At 40.4% G+C, this 25,434-nt stretch overlaps 2 protein-coding genes and 2 long non-coding RNA genes across 4 annotated transcripts; 2 read left to right on the forward strand and 2 right to left on the reverse strand.

The window, feature by feature from the left end:
• Positions 1 to 1,013: 1,013 nt before the first annotated feature.
• LOC121051393 lies at positions 1,014 to 4,309 on the reverse strand. The gene is made up of 3 exons (XR_005805569.1): positions 3,918 to 4,309; positions 3,520 to 3,596; positions 1,014 to 1,213 (listed from the first exon to the last, which is right to left on the reverse strand). It is a non-coding gene; the product is annotated as an uncharacterized LOC121051393 (long non-coding RNA).
• LOC121051392 lies at positions 1,741 to 2,897 on the forward strand. Its single transcript, XR_005805568.1, has 4 exons — positions 1,741 to 2,328; positions 2,421 to 2,555; positions 2,672 to 2,725; positions 2,809 to 2,897. It is a non-coding gene; the product is annotated as an uncharacterized LOC121051392 (long non-coding RNA).
• Positions 4,310 to 10,071: 5,762 nt separating the features above from the next.
• On the forward strand, positions 10,072 to 11,896 carry LOC112190115 (rac-like GTP-binding protein ARAC7). The gene is made up of 7 exons (XM_024329537.2): positions 10,072 to 10,271; positions 10,569 to 10,656; positions 10,765 to 10,874; positions 11,137 to 11,200; positions 11,298 to 11,362; positions 11,448 to 11,513; positions 11,652 to 11,896. Exons 1-7 carry the CDS (start codon positions 10,173 to 10,175, stop codon positions 11,760 to 11,762), a joined length of 603 nt encoding a protein of 200 aa, XP_024185305.1. The 5' UTR covers positions 10,072 to 10,172; the 3' UTR covers positions 11,763 to 11,896.
• Positions 11,897 to 21,949: 10,053 nt separating this feature from the next.
• On the reverse strand, positions 21,950 to 22,618 carry LOC112185309 (E3 ubiquitin-protein ligase RNF165-like). Its single transcript, XM_024323549.1, has one exon. The coding sequence runs from the start codon at positions 22,616 to 22,618 to the stop codon at positions 21,950 to 21,952; it is 669 nt and encodes a 222-aa protein (XP_024179317.1).
• Positions 22,619 to 25,434: the final 2,816 nt, after the last annotated feature.

Below are 25,434 nucleotides of genomic sequence, written 5' to 3' on the forward strand. Positions count from 1 at the left end.
AAAAATACTTTTGGGCATAAACAAAATGGATGCTAGATTGTGCTTCTAGAGTATCATTGCAGCAATTTGAGAAGTTTATGATGTTTCTGTGGGCTCTTTGGAATAACAGAAATGCTGCTTTATGGGAAGATGCCAGGGTTACTAGAAGATATTGTCATTGCTAACATAGGTTTGAGGGCAGTCACACACACACACACACACACACACACACACATATATATATATATATATATATATATTACTTTGATAGTACTAATTATATTTCTAGTATACAATCACATTGCAATTTACAGTAATTATACCTGATATCGGATTGTATTTTTTTAATTTGTTATTGGACATAATTTCTTAGATGTAATTTGATGGTTGAGCACTATATCATGCATGCTAAAATTTGGATTTATTTATTATTATTATTTTTTTTCAACAGACACAGTGGTAACCAAGGTTTTCACTGACCATATTATCCTTACCTATCATGATTCCAAAGATTAAGAGTTGAAACAACATATGTTCACAATGGTATGTATTGATATTTTATAGAACTCAGTTTACCTTCATCATTTGGCCATGTTTAATAGTGTCAAGCATCCATTGGGATATTCTAGGGAGAGAGATTTATACAAAGTGCACAACATTATTTGCTGAAGCTTTAGCCAATGCCATTTTGGGCTGTTCTAGAGTTAGAATACTGACTGCAGATTGTTACCAGTTGGTGCTAGGAAATCAAACAACATGCTTAAGTCTGAAGAGTAAACATCCAGTTGTATATAATACCACATACTGAAGTACGAGTTTCTTAGAAGTAGAGGAAACCAAGCTCAGCATGCTCACCGATATGCATAAATCAATGGTAGTCAGATGGAACAGGAGAACTCCATACATCGGAGTGTACAAGTCGTTGTAAAGGAAGAGAAGAGACAGACTCAGATAATTTGAAATTTTGAACAGTAATTTAGGGCTTTTACCCAACAAACATGAATGACAAAATGACATAGCTTGGGAGCCCTGGACAGGAAGCTCCTTATTTGAAAATAAATGACTCAAGACTAGACTAGATGGATGACCAAGGCGTGAATGTCAAATGGGAGCCAACACACAAACACCGACATGAGCAAACTTGCAAGCCAAAATTTTTTAACGACGGCAGAGAAATAGGATATAGACCATTGCTACTCTTCCCAGTCAAAAGATTCCTCCCCGATTTTAGATCCTTCATATGAAAACAATCAGGGTGAAATATAAAATAGCAATCATTATCAATAGAGAACTTATTAACAGAGAGTAAATTGGCCGAGGCAATTGAGCAATGAAGGACATCATTAAGGTGAAGTTTTTTGGTGTTAGAGGATAAAATAGCATAACCAATATGATCTATAGGCAAACATGTGCCATGATCAACGCCGCCAACACGTACTTGACCGTGATATTCCTGAGCTTGATTGAGAACACCCAAATTATTTAGATCCTTCACATAAAAACAAAGGCAAATTACTGTTCACACCCTGTACTTTGGGGTGCGTCGACAGACGACAGTTTAGTTTCTAACATTTCAATTTTAACAAATAACTCCCCAAATATTCAAATTTCACACAGTTTGGTCTAAAAAGACCATTTTACCCCTCAATTTTTTATTAAAAAAAAAAATCTTCTCTCTTATTTTTTTTGGTTATTTTTTCTGCTTCCCTCTCACTCTCTCTCTCTCTCTCTCTCACACTCTCTCTCTTCTCTCGCCAACTCGCGTAGCCTCCCTTGTCGTCCCGCCACCAACTTGACGCCATGGAAGCATAGCAAAAAAAATAACCCTTCGACAACCGCATAGATCAGAACAATGTCGCGTCGAAGATAAAGGACCAGTCCGATGAGCTCAGCGATGGAGCCGACGGTGGATAAGGAGGAGGAGGAGGTTCGTACACCATCATCAGGAGATCGAAATCCTCGGTCGTGGCGGCCGGAGAGTACCGGAAGGATCGCGAGGAGTGGAGCGACGGCGCGATCGCTTGCCTTCTCGATGCGTACATGGACAAGTTCACGCAGCTGAATTAGGGAAATCTGAGAAGTCGGGATTGGGAGGAGGTGGCCGTGATCGTGAGCCAGATGTCCGAGGAAAACCAAGAGCGTCGAGCAGTGTAACAACAAGGTCGATAATTTGAAGAAGAGGTACAAGCTCAAGAGGCACAGGATGACCAATTCTGGAAATTCACCGAGTCATTGGCCTTGGTTCAAGATAATGGAGCAGATCGTCGACAATTCGCTTCCGGTGAAGGCCACCTCTGATGATGACAGAGGCATTACTTCCTCCGGTGCCACGCCTCAGAAATCAAAGAGGTTTGAAATTTTTTGATGTTTTTTCTTTTTTTGGTGCTTTCTGTTTGGTGATGGTGCAGTACAGTTGGTCACCCTCTGTTTGTTTTTCGCAGAAATGCAAGTGCAATTACTAGTCCTGAACTCAGATAAATAAGCATCCGAAAATTAGGCTTAAATGGCGAAGAGTGGTGTTCAAAGTCAGTGGTGCTGCTCTAGCTGGCACTGCTGCTAACAACATTGACCCAAAGGTTGTATGCACTTCCATTAATTCGTCGAGTGAAATATGCACAATCATTGTTAATAGTCTGTTTTGTTGTGTTAGTTCCATTGAATGAGTGTCGATATGTGTTTTGTGATTGCACAGATAACAATGCTGATTGCGAGAGAAGTTGCAATGGCCTACCGCAGTGGGGTGGAGGTAATGATGTATATGATTGTCATCTGCAAGTTTTTGTGCTCAATCTTGTTTTTTACTTCTGTAAATGTTGCTTGGTGAAATAGGTGGCAATTGTTGTTGGTGGTCGCAACTTTGGCTGATGGGTGTGGCGGATTTAGGGGTTTGGGCGGTGGGGTCAGTGCGGAGGGTTATGGAGATTGTGATGGCGGCGAGTATGACGGCCATGGTGGAGTAGAGTATGGCGTGCCAGCGGGTGCAATAGGAAGAAGAAGAAGAAGACGCCATTGTTGGTTTAGTGAAGGTTCTGGTGTGGTTGTTGAGAGAGAGGGGGAAGCAGAAAAAATAACAAAAAAAAGAGAGAAGAATTAAAAAAAAAAAAAAGAACCGAGGGGTAAAATGGTCATTTTAGACCAAACTGTGTGAAATTTGAATGTTTGGGGAGTTATTTGTTAAAATTGAAATGTTAGGGACTAAACTGTCGACTCACCCAAAGTACAGGGTGTGAATAGTAATTTCCCCTAAAAACAATAAGGGTTAATTAGTTATAAGTGTGTGTGTGTTGGTGGGGTGGTAAGGCTCTGAACTCTCATTTGGGAGGTCAGGAGTTCGAGCCCCATCATGGGTGGGGAGGGGTGGGGATTAAAAAAAAAAAAAAAAAATACCTCAAATATAAAATAGCGATATTATCTATAGAAAACTTATTACATATAGTCAATTGGCAGAGGCATTAATTAAGCAACGAAGGACATCATTAAGGTGAAATTTTGTGGTGTTAGAGGATATAATAGCATAACCAATATGGTCTATAGACAAACCTGTGCCATGATATTCCTAAGCTTGATTGAGAACCCAAATCAATAGTAATATGAGTGTCAGTCAACCAAGTAGAAGGCTGCAATGAAGAACCAGCAACCGTGACAGACAGTCATATTTACAATTTTCAAACGGCTACATAATAAAATTCCATCTTATTGTTTACATTCAGTTTAATAATAACTGTTCATTTGATATATATTTTTTTCTAATTACATTTTTACTTAAATTCAATTTTTTTTTTTATCAAAGAATACTAGACATTAGTTTATATTTTCTACTTTCAAAAATAGTATTAACCAGCTAGCTAGTTACAATTCTCGACGAAAAAAAGAAGTGAAATCCTTCCAATGAAACAGTATAGTAATATGACTAATATCTGATGATTATAGCAACTTACCAAGGAGACAGAACCTCTTGGCATGCAGAAAATCAATTAGGGGTTTTGATCGATGAGCAGCATACATAGGCCAATGCAACTAAGGTTAGGGTTTGGTGGCTTGCTCACTTCCGCCATTGGCATTGGGTATTGGTAGCTTGGCACAGAGGACCATGTGACAATGCAATCTTCCCTAATAATGGTGTTAGCAGGGCAAGTAATCGTGATCCATTAACGATCAAGATGAACTCGTTCTTCTTCTTCGGCATCACTGGATAAGTGATCAAACCTCTCCATACACACAGGATGCGGGTATGTCTAATAACCGCTGCAAAAACCCAATCTATCAAGTCTCTCTTTCCCCAAATTCTCAACTACTGATTTGGTTGCAGGAATAAGCTCATAAAGTCCCTTGTAACTGTATCAATGATAATAGCCAATAAGATCTCAGTCACGTCCCATATGGCCACGTTAATAAAGCAGCTTGACCCGTTCCACAGGAGATCGAGTTCCCAATGTGTATATGTGGATCACTAGGAAAAGTAAACAATGGATCAAGCAATTCAAATTTCTCCATTCGCCATCTCTTTGGACTTTGGATACCAACTAGTAACAGAAAAGACCACACCACAAGCAGTGCCGGCCCTGAGGCTAGGCGAAGCAGGCCCAAGCCTAGGGCCTCATATTTTAGGGGCCTCAAAAAATTTTATTGTGTAGGCCTGCAGATAAAAAAAAAAATCAATCTAAACCACTTTGTGTCTTCGTACACACAACATGGCCCTCTGTTTTCAATACTTCCATAGTTCCATCAGATTGAGACGCAAAGCAGCAGAGAGGAGATGATTTTCCTCTTTCTAAGTTCAAGTTTTTGAAGCTCTTTCTCAATCCAAGACAAAAATCCAATTGTGATTGAACATCTCAGAAGGTTTCCTCGGTGGCTATCGAAAATCCAATTGTGATTGAGAGGATCAGATGAAAAAGTAAATTCAAGAGATTGAAGAGTTGATTTTATCTTCCAAAAACGCAAAAAGGTAAGATCTTTGAAGGTTTTTTTTTTCGATTATGAAGAAATTTTGGTTTTTTCGTTCTCTATTTGTGTTTTTGATGCTCTTGGCCTCTTGTATTCCATTCCTTTTCAATTTTGGTTTGAAACATGTAATTATGAAATTAGTTAATGAGCATGATGTTTTGAGCAAGCTGATGATCATGTAACTAGTCACGTAACTGACCATGTCACTGACCAACTAACTGGTCATGTCACTGACCAAGTAACTGGTCACGTAACTGACCATGTCACTGACCAAGTAACTGTAACTGACCATGTCACTGACCAAGTAACTGGTCACGTAACTGACCAAGTAACTGGTCACGTAACTGACCATGTCACTGACCAAGTAACTGTAACTGGTCATGTAACTGGTCACGTAACTGACCATGTCACTGACCAAGTAACTGTGAGCACACTCTTGTATTACAATATCATAGTTGTGAGTTTCTTCAAATTGAACAACTCTGTACCTACCACTTGATTTATCCAACTTAATGATATCTAAGCAGATTATAGCAAAGAGAATCCAAGCAGAGAAGCCGTTGTTTTAGGTGTGACATGTTTATATAGTTTATTGAACTTCATCTTCTTCTTTTTTTCTAAACCAGGTTCGAGCAATTTAAGACTTTTGAAGAGAATTTTGGGCTTTTGTTTGATTTGGACAAGTTAAGGTCTGCAGATAGAGATAGTTTGAAGAGTTTTTGTGCTAACCTTACAAATTTATTGAAGCATGGCGAGATTTCTGATCTTAATGAAGATGATCTATATCATGACTTACGAATGTTGAGTGAAGATTTACCCAATGAAACAAAAAGAGCTATTGATGTGTTGAATTATATAAAAGAAGTTGATGGCTGTTATCCAAATGCTTGGATTGCTTATAGGATTTTGCTAACTATGCCAGTCACAATTGCCTCTGCAGAAAGAAGTTTTTCAAAGTTGAAATTGATCAAATCTTACCTTCGGTCTACTATGTCACAAGAGAGATTGAGTGGTTTGGCTATGATATCTATTGAAAAAGATATTGTTGGAAAACTTGATTATGTAAATTTGATTAGTACCTTTGCATCTAAAAATGCAAGACGAGTCATATTTCAGTGATACTTTGAAATTGGGATATTGTTTTCTTTTGTAATGTTTGAGCATTTATTTTGGGGCCTCAAATTTTTTCCCGCCTTGAGCCTCTATACTCACAGGGCCGGCCCTGACCACAAGAAGTAAGGTTAGATTACAAGGAATCCATAAAACGTTGGGAAAAGGAAGAAACTGAGTTCTAGACTTCTGGCCTCTAGGAAACTACAGCAGTAGCTATATAGAACAGAGTTCTAGTGGTTTCTGGTTTCAAATGTTAACTGTTCTGGTTTCCCAGATCAACTGACTTGACGAGTCTTTGATAAACTATACCACAGAGAATGACTAGCTGAATAAGATAGCTACTGATCTTATTTGGTTTCCCTTCCAACCGTAAATAACTAGCTACAGGTTTTAATAACCAACCATCGATTTGGAACATGGAAATAAATTGGGTGATGATCTAAACCTTTTAAAAAGCTGTAGATACCTACTAGCATGACTAGTTTGCTATCTCACCAAGCATAATTAACACCTTCTTTGGGACACCCACAAGCCATGGTGAGGCCCAACCGCTACTTGCATCTTGTAGCCCTATGTTCAAGCTACGCTACGGTATCCGGAAGTCGCAAATCCGTCGCCGGGAAGCCACCTTTCCGGCCTTGCCAAGTTGCCTCACAAACTAGGCTTTCTACACTAGAATAGTTATCTTTGCTTGTCCCACATCGGAAACCATGTAAAGGAGATGGCTTCCTTCACTTATAAAAGGAATGCCTCCTCCCACTTAAACACCATCCTACAACACACTTTGTAATTATGTTAGGCCGCAAGGCTCAACACACACTAGTTAAGCTTTCAAGTGGACGTAGTCTCCCGCTAAGGCGGGAGGTGAACCACTATACTTCGCTTGTGTCACTCTCTCTCTCTCTCTCTAAAGCTAACAAAGAGATCCCGCTCAATCTCTAACGTTAACAAAAGCAAATTACAATTAAGTTAGTAAGGACAAGCTTCCAACTAGTGCCATGTTATAAAATATGGCTTGATGGCAGTCGACAGAACATTCCTAGGTGAATGAAGGCCTAAAAGTGTGTTTGAAGTTTGGGTGCAATTAGTATTCCACAAGGTTAATCAGGTCATACAATTCATATCTTGTTTTGCTATGCAATCAGTGCTATTCATCAGTACAGATGAAGATGCACCCACCGGTGCTTGAGAGAAACAAGGTCATGAGTGGACTATTCTCATCACTATAATCGTGCTCCAAGTTGGTGTGCGCTTGGAACTGACACAGGAAAGGTTAAAATGACAAAGGCTATGTAACTGGGGAAAGTAGGACTTAGAGTAACAATCCTATGTTACCCAATTGACATGAAGCAGATGGATAGCAGCAAGGAAGTTAGATCTTTATGCACTGAAGTTCCGCAGTAGCAAGTACGTAAAACAATATATTCATGAAGTCTAGCAAATGACTATGAAAAGGCCAGCACAAGTAGGGACAAAGATCACAGATTCACAGAATGCACGGTAAAATGGGTAGTATATATAGAAAATTAAATGACTATTTACAAACTTTGGCATCTAAAGTTACAAGGTTTTCAGCCTAAACTGTGGCAAATACAATTCGAAATCACTTGGTTTTCAGAAAACATTCCATCAAAGGAACCTAAAAATAGATAATAGCATAAGGTATATATAAAAAAGAGTAAATTGTGTTAAGGAGGACGTTTATTTTACCATCTTAAGAAAAATGTAAGGGTTGTCACATTAGAGTGGATTATATAAACAAGCAGTATATCCCTATTCTTAATGTTACAACATTCTGAAACCTTTGATATCCTTTTGTCTCTTGAAAAATAAACCCAAAGTTTTATGAATTCGATATTACATGATATAGCTAAAAGACTCGGACTTTATCATACTAATCCACCAAATCCAAATGCACGTAAATAAGCCTCAGTAAATAACCGGGACAAATCCTCAGATGCCGCACAATGGATTGAAATACGTGATTTGAGTCAAACCCTTTTGTTTTTGATCTGGATTTGAAGTTCCCTTTCAGATTCAAGTTTGATTCTTGACAAAAAAAATTTCAAGTGCCGTTCTTTAAGTTACGAAGTTGAATGAGGCTTCTCCTAGGACTGAGGTATCGTCTGCGTTTGCGCTCATTTGCAATCGCCTTTTTAATTGGTCCACGTGTTCTTATTCCCAAACGGTACTCGCTCTTTTGATTGGTCCAAGTTGTGATATCTTTTAGCCGCTCGCTGTTTTTATTGGTCTAGGCTGGTCGGCCAAATCTGGGGAGAAGCAGAGTACCAAGTAGAGTTCTATGTGCTAGGGTTAGTTTTGTAATTGTACTCTGACAACCTATGGGGTCTTGTTATACCGATATAAATAAATTACACTGTCCAAAGCCTCAAGCACATAATCTCTTCTTTTCTCTCTCCCCCCATCTTTCAATATCTAGAGACCAGAAAATTTGATGGTGGTGCACTACTACAAAAATTGAATCAGACGACGCCTCTCAGACGACGCATTGTAGTTTTCCGTCGTCTGATTGATTTTTATTTTTTTGGACGTTGGTTTTAAAAAATCCGTCGTCTAATATGGAATTATGAATTAGTTTAGAAGACATATAAGGACAAAACCGTTGTATGACCCTACAAAAAATTGAGCGCCAAGTTTCCCACCATATTATGTGGTGCCAAACTCACCTGAAGCCCTAAATTTTCCCCAACATGTATTAGTCATACGACGATAAACAATAAAACTGTGGTCTAATGAATATGTCTGACATAAAGGAGGGAAATTTCCCACCATATCTTTCTCCAACCCCTCGAGGGAAGTCCAATTCACAGTTAAGAGACAAGCCTAAAATTTAAATGGCTGCATTCATACCACGTTTTTATTAAATTCTGTTGTGTGAGTCCTTGTTCAAATTGATATAGGCTGGGCTTGAAAGTTGAAACCCTACACTTAAACAAAAAAATAACAAAAAAACCCACAGCTCCTTCCTCAACTTCCGACAGCGCCTCACTCTCTCTCTCTCGACACAGACCCAAAGCTCCTCACTCTCGACATCGTCTCCCCAAAACCAAAACCAAAACCTATAGCCAAACCCTCACTCTCTCGACAGCATCTCCCCATAACCTAGACCTCTCTCCTCTCTCCCTCTATCTTCTACACCTATACACCCCAAATCCAGCATATTGAGACCTCTCTCCGACAACCAAACCAGTTTCCACATCAACCTAATCTGCAAGAAGTCTTTCCGGCCCCAAAGATGACTCTCTTCGTTCAAATCGAGCCTTTAGTTTCTAGCAGTAACCGGTAAACTGTTCATCCAATTTCTCTTCTTTTCCATTATGACCTAACTTTTTGATTTTCTAAATTTTGGGATTTTGAGGTTGGTTTCGGTTTGTCAATGATTTTGGGATTGTTGTTATTTGTAGATACGAGCTTGGATACATTTGATAATCTGCACATAATCAGATTCACCACCCATTCTCTGATTGAAATTTGCTTTGGTTTTTCAATCTCCCGCCGGTACCGGCATGACGATATCAAGGACGAGGACGAGAGCTTGGCTCAATTCCTCGAAACAGAGGTGCTCTCTGGGGTCTCCGATCAGGTCATCTACTTCATCTTTCTCCCAATTTTCGATTCCCCTAATCTGTTCAGTTTCAAAATCCGATCTTTAGGGTTTGGTTTTCTTCAATTCGTCTTGAATTTGCGTTTTGATTGGTCTGGTTGCGTTTTTCCCTCTCTGCTCTCCCTAATCTCTAGTGTGTGTGCGCGTGTGTGTATCTCAGTTCAGGCTGTTGAATATTGTGTCATGGAGAGGATAAACACAGTTACTCAGATCTTACGAATTGTGGGTTTCATCTGTAATTGGTGATACAGTTGTGTATAGTTAAAAAAACTAGTGTTGATGACAAGTTTGGGGATGAGATTGTTGAGAACTGGACGGTTAATACCAGGGTGTCAAATGTATGCGAGTAATGTATACAGTTGTGTACATTAAAGGACACAACTGGACGGTTAATACTGGGGTCTCCTCTTCTGGGTTTCCTTAAAGGACATAACTTTTATTGAAGATTATACAAGTCCCAGTGCTTTTAGCTAAAGAGCTACTGTTTTGAATTTGTGGGGTTGAAAGAATGAGTGCTTCAAAGTTCATTAAATGTGTTACTGTTGGGGATGGAGCTGTAGGGAAGACCTGCATGCTAATTTGCTACACCAGCAACAAGTTTCCTACTGTGAGTCCTTAAATACCCATCTAAGAAATTCTCTTTCTTTCTTTAATTCTTGCATTTATGGATATTTCATGAGATTTCTGTTTTGGGTTTGCCTCAACTCCCAAAGTGGTTTGTTTTTTAATTCAAATTTCTTCTCTCTTTTTGCTTATTTGTCTTGGGTACTGAAGTTTTACTGTATACATTGAGCTAAAAACCACAAAGAAGGTGAAAAGTTAATTTTACTGTATGTAATGAATGTTGAGATTGGGCTCGTAATTTAGTAATCTCTGTAAATCTCTGTTCTTTGTTATGTGGCAGGATTATATACCCACAGTGTTTGACAATTTTAGTGCAAATGTGGCTGTGGATGGAAATATTGTCAATTTGGGGCTATGGGACACTGCAGGTATTTTGGTTCTTTCTTCTGTAGTGCTTATTCTTGTCTTCAAGATTTGGAGTTGGTGTTTCGGCTAATTTTTTCGGTTTTGACTAATTATATGTGTTTGGTTTAAAGGTCAGGAGGACTACAGCAGGTTGAGGCCACTAAGTTACAGAGGTGCAGATATATTTGTGTTGGCTTTCTCTCTAATTAGTAGAGCTAGCTATGAGAATGTTCTTAAGAAGGTACTGACTTCATGGCCAATATCTTTTCTTTTCTTTTCACTGCACTTTTCCTTTAAAAGGTTCACTGCGCTTTATATGATCTTGGATCAAGCTGTAAAAAAAGTAAAGCCATTTCATTTCAAACTACTTTACTTTTGCTCTGCAATTTAGGAGTTTTCAAATGGGGGAAATGCATCATTTTAAATCAATTATTGAATTGTGTTCTTCTGGTTTTAGTTTGATGTTCACTGACTAACTTCGTCCATTGTAATGTGCTTCTCAGTGGATGCCAGAACTTCGCCGATTTGCGCCTAATGTTCCAATTGTCCTTGTTGGGACAAAGCTTGGTAGGCAACAATTTAACTTTTGCAAATTTTTTTCCCAACAAGTAATGCATTTAGAATTCATATTCTTATTGCCAAGCTTATATTTTCTTTGTATTAGATCTTCGTGAGGACATGCACTATCTAGCTGATCATATGGGATCGAACATCATAACTTCTGCTCAGGTACTGATTTGTGTGTATTGGTTCATTTTCGTATTGTATTTTCATAAAAGCGTAGCATAAGAAGCTCATTATGCTTGGTATACAGGGAGAGGAGTTAAGAAAGCAAATAGGAGCCGCAGCTTATATTGAATGCAGCTCTAAGACCCAACAGGTAGAGTTAAAACCTAAGTTCTGGGGTTATTTCATGTCTAATCTTTTTAAAGGATATTCTCGAATCTAAAACTGTTAAATAGTGTCAAGTTCTTGTTTGATAAGACTACTGAGTGATGAACTCTACTTGATTGATTAGAATGTCAAAGCGGTGTTTGACACTGCCATCAAGGCTGTTCTTCAACCTCCAAGAAGGAAGGATATAGTTAAGCAGAAAAGGCACCGAAGGTCTGGTTGCTCATTTGTGTAAGTATTTCTTGCATCCCTATGATGTTTTCTGTTGCTCCAATGTCTTTTTCTCTAGGATAATAAACATGACAAGTATCCCCTCCAGACTGATTTGTTTCATCAACCAGGTAACAAATTCATGTGAGAACATGGAAGAAAAAGTAAAAATAACTTCATTTACAATATCAAATATGCCAAAAGACCTAATAGGACAAAAGTGGTTAGAATCTGTATCTTTCCTTCCATTAAATGCTTGCTTTTGTTAAAAAACAAAATTCCATTAAATGCTTTTCTTGCTTCGGTTCATTACCAGATATGTCCCCTATTTCACTTGTCACATGTTATGGAATTACAATTGGGCCAATTTCTGATCTCATTTTGTTTTGCAATCATAATTCAGAAGTCATTATTTGAAATACTGAGTTGTAAGTTGTAACAGCCAACTTCATTGTATCTCAACATCTTCAGTAGGTTTTCATCCAATGAACAACTGGCTAGTGCCTTAAGAAACCTTGCCCCACCATATAGCTTGGTAATATTTAGTCTTAAACCAAGATGGACAGCTTAGAAATGTCTGCATTGGATGTATGCCTAGTTTCTGATGGAGTCTGAGAAATATGCTCAAACAAGGTAAGGTCAGTTTTCATTCCTCGAGTTGTTTAGTCTTTGGTTATTGTTAGCTATGAAAGCTTTACCACTGATGGCCTCGCTGCTATTGCTGGAAATTGTAGGTTAGATCAGTTTCCATTCCTTGTTTGTTGCTATTTCGATAGTTTGTGGAATGTGATTTGCACTTGTTATGCTTTTCTTAATCTAAATTCATGTCCAATAGTTTGAAAGACCATTGTTCCTTCAAAAAGATGGAACGGTGGTACTCGTGCCAGCAAAGGTTAATTGTGTATGTTGATACGTATAGCTTGTATGTGTCCGATGTTGTGATTGAAAATAAGTTATTTTGCAGTTACGCTGTTCACAATCATGATGCTAGTAATTTATGGACTAACAAGCGTTTACTATGGAATCATGCAAGCACCAGGTCTGGCATGTGTGCCCCGCGCTGAACTATTGATCTATATGCAGCTGGAACTACAGAAAGAGAGCCAAAAGCTCCTACACAAGCTTCCAAAGCTAGACTCCAATGAGGCCATGAGAGCAATAAAGCTTGCAAAGCTAGACTCCTTAAGTAAATTTGTGGATGTATATTGCTATGAAAGTAGTATTATATGTACTCTTTTTGTGGATGAAAGGTTGCCTTTGCACAATCTATTTTGGTGCATGATGTGGATTATATATAACAATTTCTTCTATATATTGATCAGCTATTGTTAATTTGATCATTTTTATTTCAGTTTCAACAAATACAATGCATTGAATCATTCTATTAGGACAACAATAACCACAAAAAAACTGTTGTATGTGCACAATATTCACAATGACCCAAAAATAAAAACTGTCGTCTGAATGAAAGTCACACAACGGGTATAAAATAAAACGACGTCTGAGTTGCAATCACACAACAGTTTCTAAAGTCGCTCATCGTCTGAAGAATAGTCACGCAACAGCTAATGCTGTCGACAGGCTGCTGGCATGCTGTCGACATGCTGCTGCCATGCTGCCGAGCCCTTCACACGACGGTTCTCTACAATCGACCTTCATCAGACGGCGCCTCGATATACGACGGTTTGCCTCCATATCAGACGACGGTTTTTAGCCGTCGTCTGATTCAATTTTTGTAGTAGTGGTGGTTCTAATTGAACAAGAGGGAGTTGGAAGAAGAAAGGGTTTGTTGTTAATCAACAAATCCTTTGTTGGTCCAATTCCCTTCTTTTTGTTCAATTTGTATGATTTATCCAAAACCCCCTTCTTCAATCTGCTGCATGAAAGGTGAATACTTTGTTATTGTAATTGAACAAAAGGGGAATTGGATGAAGAAAGGTTTTGTTGTTCTTAATCAATCAACAAACCCTTTGTTAGTCAAATTCCCTTCTTTTGTCACCCATCTACAAGAAGCTTTGCTGTGATTGTGATGCCAATTGGGTTGGTGATGTTATAAAAGTCCAGCTTAGACATAAGCTATGTTCAAATTTGTGTGGTATTTTTATTTTCCGGATCTGCGTTTTTTTGTTCCGCAGATTTGTGTGTCTAACGGAATTGGGCTTCAATGTTCCGGCCTTTTTTTTGTTTTTCTTTTTTTTCGTTTTTCAATCTGCTACCACCAACATAATATCCCAAATCACAGCCTCCACAACTTCAACCCTCAGAATCATCCTCCAAAACCCTACCGACCCAAAATGAGTGGTAAAGAAAAGAAATCTCTTGCCAAGTCCTGCGTTCAGCCTTTAAGCGTCCGATTCCGGCTTCTGGCGCTCCGATTCCGGCTTCTGGCGCTCCGATCGAGGCTTCTGGCGCTCCGATTCAGGCTTCTGGCACTCCGATCGAGGCTTCTGGCACTCCGATCGAGGCTTCTGGCACTCCGATCGAGGCTTCTGGCACTCCGATCGAGGCTTTTGAGAGTCTGATTCCTGCTTCTGAGAGTCCGGGCTTCTGGCGCTCTGATCTGGCCTGAATCGGAGTGCCAGAAGCCTTGATCGGACTCTCAGAAGCCTCGATAGTAGCGCCAGAAGCCGGAATCGGACTCCCAGAAGCCGGAGCGCCAGAAGCCGGAATTGACTCTGGCTCTGCGATCGAGGCATCTGTGAGTCCGATCGAGCCTTCTTTTCAGGCGGTCGTTATTCCCCGCCCCCTTGTCCCATTTGCGCCGTCCCATATCCGATAATGGCCCCAGCACTTCACGCGCTTCCTCGGCCTCCGGCTCATGCGCTTCCTCGGCCTCTCGATCACGCGCTCCCTTTCCCTCAGGCACAAGCGCCCCCTCTCCCTCCGTCACACGCGCTCCCTCTCCCTCGACCACCCCACGTGCTCCTGCAGCCTCCCCCTCGCCTCCTGTGGTTGTGGATCTTTTGCCATCCGGATCGGTACTATCAGATATTCTATGTTCAATTTGTTCTTTGATTTAAAATAAAATAGAAGTATTTGATCTATGTGTAATTTGTTCTTTCAATTTAAAATAAAATAGAAGTATCTGATCTGTGTGTAATTTGTTCCTTGAATTTAAAATAAAATAGAAGTATCTGATCTGTGTTTCGTTTGTTCTTTGAATTTGTTGTTGGCATATATGAACTATTAGTATCAGTTTGAACTAAAATAAAATAGAAGTATCTGATATTTTATGGTGATATACATGAAATAGGATATATGTTTTTATTGCTGGAATATATGAAATAGAAGTGTCTGGATTTTTGTGTGTGTTTTATATTATTTATCTGAGCTTTTCTGCATTGAATTTTTTGAACTTCCAGATTGCTGCGCAGCTGGGATATAAGAATATCCCAGTTCCATGGAGTGGTAGTTTGAGGAACTGGGTGCCGCGTAGACCTATTTGTCTGACTGGGGAGCCTGAGCCTGAGCTCGGCCAAGACTACCTTCCATCTGAACAGGTATGTATGGTGTTTTTTGAGTATATAGATGGTTTTTTTGTTATGAATTTTTAGATGGATCTTGCCTTTTTATTTCTAAAAGGACTTTGTTGTTTTTGTTTGTTTAGATACTTGACAGAAATGCAATTTATATTATTCCTAGTGTTATTCAAGTCCTGGTTTAACCCTGCACAGTCAAGGAATTATAGCTTAGTCCTCTTTTTCTCTCTACCCTTTAGTCAGTGTTTATAATTTTCTATGATGCACGGAAACGCGAAAATGCCCGCATTACCCGTTTCGGAAGCGGAAACGGGTCAGAAACTCTCGGAAACGCGTATCCGAATTTGGAAACGTCTGTATCCAATGTAGAAACGCCAGAATGTAAATAAATAGGAAACGTGGGGGTAATACTGACTTTTTACTTGCAAAAATTGAAAAAAAATAAAAATAAAAATAAAACAACAGACCTAGATCGAGAGAGAGGTCGCGTCTCTCACACAATTGTAGTTCAGTCGTTCCTCTTCTGCTCGGAGGAGACCCAGACCCAATTCAGTCTCTCACACAATTGAACCTTTGGATTGATAATGTTCGATTATCATAAACTAGTACTTTGTTTATGTTTCATTTATTTCCTAATTATATAATATATATATATATAATATATATATTTAATTGGCGTTTCCTTCACTTTTCCATTTCCTATTACATTTAAGATTTGCCGTTTCCACGTTTCCGATAGTATCGTATCCGGAAACTCGTACCCGTTTCGGTGCTTCTTCGATAATTTCCAAGTTGTGCTTTGGTGCTGTTCTTAAAGTTATTATAGCTTAGTCCTGTTTTTCTCTCTACCCTGGAGTTAGTGTTTATAATTTCCAAGTTGTGTTTTTGTGTTGTTCTTAATAAAATCAAAGTCGTTCCTATTTTAATATTTGAATCAGTGTATCCTGTTCAAGTCCTGGTTTAATGCTTAAAATGTGCATTTTAGGTCTTTCTCTTACCATGCATTTGTGTTTATAATTTCCAAGTTGTGTGTTTTTGTGCAGTTCTTAATATTTTAATATGTGCATCCTTTTTGTTAAGTCTGAGCCCATTCTTATTGGTGTTGACAAGGCAGATTGCTTCCACGCTGGGATATTCTATTATTCCAGTTTTGTGGAGTTGTGATATGGAGACATGGCTTCCTACTGTTCCAGCTAGAGGGAGGGGGAGGGGGAGAGGGAGGAGATCTCTCTCTTTTTGACTGCATTGCTCCTCTTGCTGACTCGTTCTCTTCCACTCAGGCTGCATCTAAAGAAGAATATATATGTAGGTTTTTTTTTGGGGGGTGAAATTTGCACCCCCAAAATTGCAAACCACACCCCCACTTCATTTTTTTAATAATATTTCTTATCCCTCCTTTTACACTTCCTAAAACGCCCTCAGTCAGATTTTTTTTTTCTTTTTGGTCTTTTCTTCTCTTCCCGATCTTCACCAAGTCCGATTCTCCAAGCTTTTTTTTTTTTTTTTTAAACTCAATCAAAAAGAAAACTTGAAAAGCATATTACATTGTTCATCCTGAACATTGTTCATCCAGCAAGTGGCCATTGATCAACATCAGGTTCTCCTTCAATTCTACAAAGACTAGGCGAAGAAGAACCGCAACCGCAACTGCAACGCTCACTGCAAGGATGCTCCATAAGAAGAGCGGGACTGATCCATAAGCTAGAACAATGATGAGCAGTTCAAAAATCAAGGCAAGAATTCCAAACAAGATACTCATCTTGTTGATGAATGCACCAAAATCTCTGAGATCGGGATCAGCCTTGAGTTTCTTGGCAGCATATATTAATGCAAAGTAGGAGACTAAGGCAACAAGTAGTGTGGTGAGATTTTCCGTCCCTGTTGCGTACTCCAGTCCAATTAACAAGGCCAAGACAACGTTCATGCCTTGGTGAAATTCCCCTAAAGTACTGCTCCAACTCGGTGGAATAGCCTCCTCCATTATCCATTGTCTTCGATTGATCGCCATCGGCGGTTGCAAGGACAGGATAGACCAAAATCACTTCACGACCGTGGTCGAATCTATCGTCAAACCACCAGAATCTATGATCTGGCGACATTATGTGCCAGCGAACTGAGAAAGAGACTGGACTCAGGTCCGATTCTCCAAGCTAACTGACAAAAGCAGTGGATTTGAAGACACAGTTCTGGCGACGTTCTCCTTTGAAACTCCAAGGGATCTGTAAAACTCAATCTTGGGCAGAAGGGTCTTTTCGGGACAGGCCGCTGCAAGATCTGCTGGGTATGACCTGAGAAGTTTTGAGATCTGGGCTTTGGACAGTCCTCCATGGGTTCTCAAAAACACCAGAACAGAGTCTGCTCTCTCTTGGGATGACAGTTTGAACTTCTTGGAGACTAAAACCGCAGCTTCCGGAGAGAATCCACATGATTTTATGAGGTAATTCGCAGTGAAATTCGCCGGGATTTCTGAGGTGGTGGTTCGAAGCCGGATTGAAGAATGGGTCTGGGCCTTCTAGTCAACCAAGCAGAGAGAAATTCTCTCTCTCGTCTCTTCATCTCGGTTTAGAGAAATTGAACTATGTGACTTGTATGTGTGATTAATCAAGAAGAGAGGAGTTGTAGGTGTGACCATATTGCGTCGGAGAAGACGCTGAAGGAGGGAGGGAAAGAGAGAGAGCTCTGTGTACCCCAGATTTGGGTGCCCAAATCAGATCTTGGTATTACCGGTGTCGGCGCGTGAGCGGCTTGCCTACCTCGCCGGTCGACGTGGAAGCTAGGTTCGAGTCGTCGGAGACCCGCGAGTGCGATGGTGGTGGAGGTGAGGCACGGCGGTGATTGCTGTTCGAGAGAGAGAGAGAGAGAGAGAGAGAGAGAGAGAGAGGACCTTGGTGAAGATCGGGAAGAGAGAGAGAAGAGAGGACCAAAAAGCAAAAAAAAATCTGACTGAAGGCGTTTTAGGAAGTGTAAAAGGAGGGATATGAAATGGTTTGCAATTTTGGGGGTGCAAATTTCACCCCCCTTTTTTTTTTATCAGGACAAAATATATTGTAGTTATTGTTATATTGTTTTCGGTATCGGTATTTTGGTATTTTGAGCTTGTCGCTCAACATTAGTGAGGCAAGTACCCTCCAAACTTGAATGGTACAGACTACAAATTAAGATTGATGTTAACTACAGAAATGTGTGTTGGTAATAGATGATATGGTACAGAGTACATGCTTATTCAGTCAATAAAAAAAACTTGTTTAGGAAACTAATTTTTGGTTCATTTCTTTTATCCCTCCTATTGTGTACTGATGGGTATTTGTTGATTGATCTAATCACTAATCTGGTTCTGCAACTCCTTACCTGAATGAAATTGTAATGAATGTCCTGATTCGTAGTTGATATCATTTTGTCTCATCATAAGTAGCCTTCCTCTCAAGTCTCGGTCTGAGGTCATCCGTGGAAAAATCAACAGTGGGAACCCTGAAGGCCAGTTCTGCCAACTTTCTCGTTAGTGTGCCGGCAGCACTTTTTGCAACAGCCTATAAATTAAACCAACACGGAGTCTGAATAAAACCGAAATTTATTAGAGGTAAAGAAGTATATAAACCGCGGGGGCGGTAGTCCATATAAACATGCAAGAAATCCAACACAATGCTGTTGCACCAGCACTATTGGGAATTCTGATATGGTCATCTCTCCCGTCTTTCATGACCATCAACAGGAGTAGTTACATCACATCGAGAACTTTGTCAACCAATAACAGATTACAATCAAGCTTATTTAAAACTTACAATTGAGAATTGCTTGTGAACTTTGTCAACCAATAACAAATTACAATCAAGCTTATTTTAAAACTTACAACTGAGAATTGCTTTCAAAAACTTTGATGGACTCCGGGGTTGCTAAATCAGCACAACACCACACACCAAATTTGACCATAGTTTCAATGGCAGTTTTTCACTGTTTAGATCTACCAAGAGGTATCACATTCATATATTACCAACTCTCCAACCCTAGCACCGCAAAAGAGCCAAAAGCCAAAAGCACCAAACCATTTCCCTATTCGGCAGCAACCAAGGATGGTGCCAGCATCGCCGCGTTGTCTCTGTGCTAGCTACCGGACAGGCACTTCAATGCTCTGGGCTAAGGACAGGAGAGAGGATGTTTGGCTGGCAGTTTTGATGACAGGTTTGGGAGACTTTTCTAGGCGTCGTGTGGTGGTTCTTGTGCAGGGACAGGACGCTATATGATCCACTGGCGAAGATGCGACTAGTGGGGAGGAGTTTGGGCAGTGCTGGCGTGGTGGGGTTCGGGCAGTGCTGGCGTTGTGGGGCGCGACGGTGTGACTCTTGGGCGGTGCGACTACTGGTGGGTTGACTCGTGGGCGGCATGGTGGAATGGCGGTTTGGGCTTGGGTCAATCCTAGCTTGCTAGGCCATGAATTGGGCCTCTTCTCTTTGGGCTGCCCTCTAGGGCGTAATTTGGGCTGGGTTTTTTGCCCTAGTCCATACCTATGTTTTTAGTTTTGTCTAATTACAATAAATTCCTTGCATTTAGGAAGCTAAGCACCTTTGTGCAATCTATGTACCTCTAGCGCCTCTAGAGTAGTACCAAAGGAGAGTATTCGCCACCTCTACGTATTTAAATGTATAATGAGTATGACTATATGTACGTACCACATGTGGGTACTATCACTAACTTCTTGTCTGTCTATGACCTTAAATGACAGCGGAAAAGTATGTAACGGTATATTCTGGCTTGTGATGGATACACTATTTCTTTAACTAAAAAAAAGAGGTATCACATTCATATGCTTTCTAGGAAGAATGTACAAGTGCTAAATAGTTTTCTGTCAAAGCCAAATATAAAAGAAACAAACCATCAAAATGGTATCCATCTCCTGCATTATGAAAATCAAGAGATGAGAATGCTGCAATATGTAAAGATGCTAGGTAGGTATAGATGGAGGTCAAGCGACAAAAGAAGATGGATATGCTGCGATATGTCAACTGTGACGACGTAAAGTCGAGCCTTTTCTAGTAGTGCTTATGGATTTGTCTTTTTCACTTTGGCATTTTATCCTGATAGCTAACTATTGATTATTCCAGGGTTGGCACTAATTAAAAGAGAAACAAAGTAGAACATATTTCCCCATCTGAGAAGTCATTTACTTACTAAACTACTGAAACTCATATATTGATAGTCATACATGTATTTTAATATTACAAGAAAAATATAAATAGCAGAAACCATAAAACTGCAGCAGCCGACTGGTCACTTGGGATTGAAAGAAATCAGATTCTGAATCCTGGCCATAAGTAAAGTAATATCTTCACCAAAGATGAACAGTAAAGTGAACATAAGAACAGAACAAACTTCTTTTTTTTTTTTTTGAAAGGGAACAGATCGACTTATTTATAGACAGAATTAGAGATTTATGATAGGTATGCATGAGTGCAAAATCATATTTCCATATCCAATCCAATTTGACGATTGCGACAGCAACATAAATAAGGATTCTGGACCAACATATCTGCATGCAATTTTGTGCAGTATGCCAAATGAGGATGATTTCTGGTCCTATTCTAATCCTAACCAATTTGCCAAATGAGAAACATGTAACCATGCATACAACGACTGATGTTCCCTTTTTAAGATAACAAGATGGAATATACAGTGGTAACCAAGGTTTTCACTGAGCATATTATCCTTACCATCATGATTTCAATGATTAAGAGTTGAAATGACATATGTTCAGAATGGTATGTATATGGCTGTTGTAGAGTTAGAATACTGACACTGCATATTGTTTCCTTCTTTGCTTGGACCTTGCAAAGAGGCAATGCAATCTGGTTGAAATTAAGAAAGCAAACAGATCATAATAACTAAATTCAAATGCCACCAGTTAGTGCTAGGAAATAAAAAAACAAGCTTAAGTTTGAAGAGTAAACATCCAGTTGTATAGAAGACCACATAATGAAGTACGAGTTTATTAGAATTAGAGCAAACAAAGCTAAAGGGAAGGGAAGAAATACAACGCTTTCAATAAAAGAGATAAAAGATGATGGATTGCAAACAGACAACAAAGAATCATAACTAAACCTAATATATTAATGTCAAATTGCATAGCATACAAAGGGCAAATTTATTACAAATACAGCGAGCAGAGTGGAGACTCCCACATATATAGCTCGAAACAAAGTAAATAAAAGATAATACATTTTAGTTCAGTAACAACCATATATATATATATACAGGCGGGTTCTGAAGCGGACGTCCGCACTTCGCTAAAGTGCGGACGTCGACGCAGCAGGCGGGTTCCAGGCGACGACGGCGGCGCGGGGCTGGCCGGAGGGAGGCAGGAGGCGTCCCAGACCTCTTCTAGGCGGCGTTCGAGGTTGGAGGAGGTCGGGCTTGCCGGTTTCTGGGCAGCCACCTCACCTGCAGTTGCAGGTTCTGTGCAGCACCGCAGAACCGTCGCCGGCGACTCCACCGCACCTCATACCCCTCCGCACGACCCCCGGAGTCCCTCCGACAAGCCGCGCCGCGCCGTCGCCTCTCGATCGAGGCCGGAGGAGCGACGTCCGCACTTTTTCTGGGTTGCGGACGTCCTCTTCAGAACATTTTCGTATATATATATATATATATATATATATATATATATATTTATATATTTAAATTTACAAGACTAGTAATTGATAACACAGCAGTAAGCACCTCTTGATCTTGGCAGGTTGAGCAGGGCTTAATCTTCTGTTGGCATTGGGTATCGGCAGAGGGGACACATGTGGCTGATCTCCAGGCACTGAACAATGCAATGTACATGAAAATGGTGTCGGCAGGGCAACCCAGTGATTGGTTCTTGTTCAAAATCCTCCAAACAAATAGCACATGAGGGCGAGTATGTGATAATATCACTATCGATTGTCACTTGCTCCAAACCCTGGATTGATGATCTGCTCGCAGGAATCGAATGGGGCCTACATCCATCTCCACCTCCACCTCTACCATGGTAAGTGTTGTCCCACACAGCCAGTACAACAGGGAGCTCGGGGTCGCCGGCGTCCTCAACCGCCTGGAATAGCATGTGAACAGCAGTAAGATGCTCATCTTGGGGAACACCCATTCTCGAAAGAGACTCGGAGATGGGCGCTTCATACTCCCTATTTCTGTCGTAGTTGTTGGATAATTGCTGCTTGATATGAGAAAACTTTACCCAAATATCTCTTTCCTCTAGTAAAGTACTGGTTTCGATAATAGGTGGTAAGCGAATATCATCTATCCCACGGTGCGATGTGCTTGTCTTGAAGAACTGCAATCTGATAGGTAGCTTGTCCTCCTCCAAAGACCCTCTGAGGTTGCCTTCCAGTTTTTTCACCGCATCGTGAAAATACGCATAGTGATATCCCAACATAATCGGTTTTGAATCTCTAGCCCTAAAGATTGAGGCTTCTGTGTGTGTGTGTGTATAATTTGAGGAAGAACCCTGAATTCTACTCCGTCTAGGACAAGGATTTGGTAATTTGGAAATGACACAGAGACGAGATTCGATTAGGATTGGGAAAGTTGAGGAGAAACCCTCAATTGTAATCCATCTGAGACAAGGATTTCACTCCGACAGAGACCAAATGTGATGACCTGGATTTTCATTTTGTAATTTTGGTAATTAATAATGGACTAGTTGTACGAATAATTGTTATTATGCTTTATTCGTAGGTTGTATGTGGAATGGAATGGTTTTCGTACGTATAAATAGTTGAATTTCACAGTTAGGGGGTCGTGTGAAGTTTGACTTTTTATATGTTGGGATTCTCGGAAAACTTCCTTCACGAAAGTCGTAGAGCGCGTCGATACGAGTTCGTGGACATGCGGAACGCGTAAAACGGAGTCCGTATGAGGAAGTTGTGGCTATCGGAAGAAGTTTCCGTTTTAGTATATAAAGGAAAAATCAGAAAATACTTTCATTTTTCCCATTTTCCTTTTCCGGAAACCGCATACCCTCTCTCTCTTCTCTCTCGTCCGCGCCCTCAGAGTCGAAGAAGACCGACTGACCCGACCCGAACCCGGCCGACCTGACCCGACTTTTCCGGCCAACTGCGGCGGTCTCCGGCCATGAAACTTGGCCAGCAGGGTCGCCTCCTCCGTCTGGTTGTCCCTCTGGTGTTCTCTTACGGCGATTCTCCGTCTCAGTGGCAGTTCAAGGCGGTGCAGATTGAAGAAATCGGACCCGACCGGAAAACACAGTTCTGACGTCGGCACGGCTTCGATTTTTCTTGGGTTGAGTTCAGAACAAGCTCCCTGGTCGATCCTTGGTGTTTGTTTCGACCGGTTTACGTGAAAATTCGATCAACTCGGATTGGATCACTGTTCACGGCTTGTGAGGTAGTTTTCGATCCCTTAAGCTTGTTTTCTGACTTCGATCCAGTTATGAAAGTTCACAAGCATGCTTAGATGAAGCTTTTTGATGTTGGGAGTTTTGTGAGATTTTGAGTTTTGGCCGGCGGCGGTGCGCCACCTCCTGTGGCGGCGTTCCTGCGGTGTTCCGGCCATGTATGGGACTGTTTCTGGTATTATATGTCTTCTACTCGTTGATACGAGTGTTTCGATATATAATATGCAAATTTTGGAGTTCGTATGGATTTGTTATGATTTTTTCCGTTTCATATCGGTGAATTTATTCGATCCGTGAGGATACGAGCGTCCGATCGACTTGTGGTTTGGGCACATCGATCGTGAACGTATTCTGAAGACTTTGGGAGGTCTCGGATGTGGTTTTGCCTCGATTGGCACCACTTTGGGGATTTTAGTTCAAAAACAGGGGTTTCGAACTTAAATCAAATGTGAATCATTACTAAGTTGGAACCATATGTGATTAGGTACTTGACGAAGTATTCAGACGAGTGGTTGGTGATAGTTTTGGTTCGGTTCTGTATTGAAGACGCAGCAGGAGTTCGAGGTGAGTAAATCTCACAAGGACCTTTATGAACAGAAGTACCATTATTGTTTTGGCGTTAATTATTTAACTGCAAACTATAGTTGGTATTAGTAGGCATTCCTGAGCGAATGACTACATATATATATTTAGATGAAATATATATATCCTTGTGAATGATTGTGATGAATAATAATATGCATGATGGTGTTCATATTATTGTTAAATGCGACTTTTCAGGAAACGATATTATAGAAAAGATGTTTCTATTGTTTGAAAAGTATTGAGCATTAATGTTATATTTTGAGTCAAGCGTGACTCATTTTAGATGTATTGGTCTTTGTACCAAGGGTCACAGATGGTGAGCAAGGATTAGGAAAGCCGAAGCTAGGTGCTTGTAACGTTTTTAGGTCAGATGCGACTTACTTAACGTTGACCTTAAGACCAGATAGGGTCTAAGAAGATCTTACGTCACAAATGGTGATAGATCATAGATAGTAACAGGTTGCAGATGGTAACCTTGATGTTTGACTTCATGACCAGATGGGGTCTGAAGATCATGAGTCACAGATGGTGATCAATGGTTGAGCTGAGACCAGATGGGGTCTGAAGATTATAGGTCACAGATGGTGATAGGTTGCAGATGGCGACCTTGATGTTGATTTCCTGACTAGACGGAGTCTGAAATCATATGTCTCAGATGGCGACAGATCACAGATGGTGATCAAGGCAGGAAATAAGTAATCACGTCCTGGTTAGGACGAGTGGTTACAATTTCAATAGAGTTCTAGTTATCTGCCATGATAGCTTATGGGAGTAACGGTCGAGGTTGCTTGAGACTCATAGGTATGCAGCTTAAAGGAGAGTTTCGATGACATTCTTCTTTAATTGTCTAGATGAGACTTGAATTGCTACTTGATGGTTAAGTTAGCAAATAAGGCATGGTCATAGTGGTGACTCATGTTGTCTTTTCTGTGGAAATGATATAGAATGTTAGAAGGATTCATGGCTGCATGTTTCCTTAAGTAGATTGATGTGAGTTGTTGATTGATGTTCATGAGTTACTCATACGAGCTTGAAGAAGCTTACCGGGTTTGTTGTTTGGCAACCCCGGTGCACCATTGCAAATGGTGTAGGGGCTAATCCTGCAGGTCAGGAAAATCGTGGCTAAAGCTGAGGTAGCTTGTTGGCAGCAGGACGGATAGGAAGCAAATTTTGTTGGTTTTGCCAGTATATGACTTCCGCTATGCAGTAAGCTCTGAGGAGCATTTACGTTTTATTTGTGATGACAATTACAT

Source organism: Rosa chinensis, chromosome 2, assembly GCF_002994745.2.
Source record: "Rosa chinensis cultivar Old Blush chromosome 2, RchiOBHm-V2, whole genome shotgun sequence".
Lineage (NCBI taxonomy): Eukaryota > Viridiplantae > Streptophyta > Magnoliopsida > Rosales > Rosaceae > Rosa > Rosa chinensis.

Coding starts and splice junctions, on each gene's coding strand:
- LOC112190115 (XM_024329537.2), top strand. CDS start 10,173: ATGAGTGCTTCAAAGTTCATTAAATGTGTTACTGTTGGGGATGGAGCT. Junction 10,875..11,136: donor ATGAGAATGTTCTTAAGAAG/GTACTGACTTCA, acceptor TGTGCTTCTCAG/TGGATGCCAGAACTTCGCCG. Junction 11,514..11,651: donor GCAGCTCTAAGACCCAACAG/GTAGAGTTAAAA, acceptor TTGATTGATTAG/AATGTCAAAGCGGTGTTTGA.
- LOC112185309 (XM_024323549.1), bottom strand. CDS start 22,618: ATGTTGGGATATCACTATGCGTATTTTCACGATGCGGTGAAAAAACTG.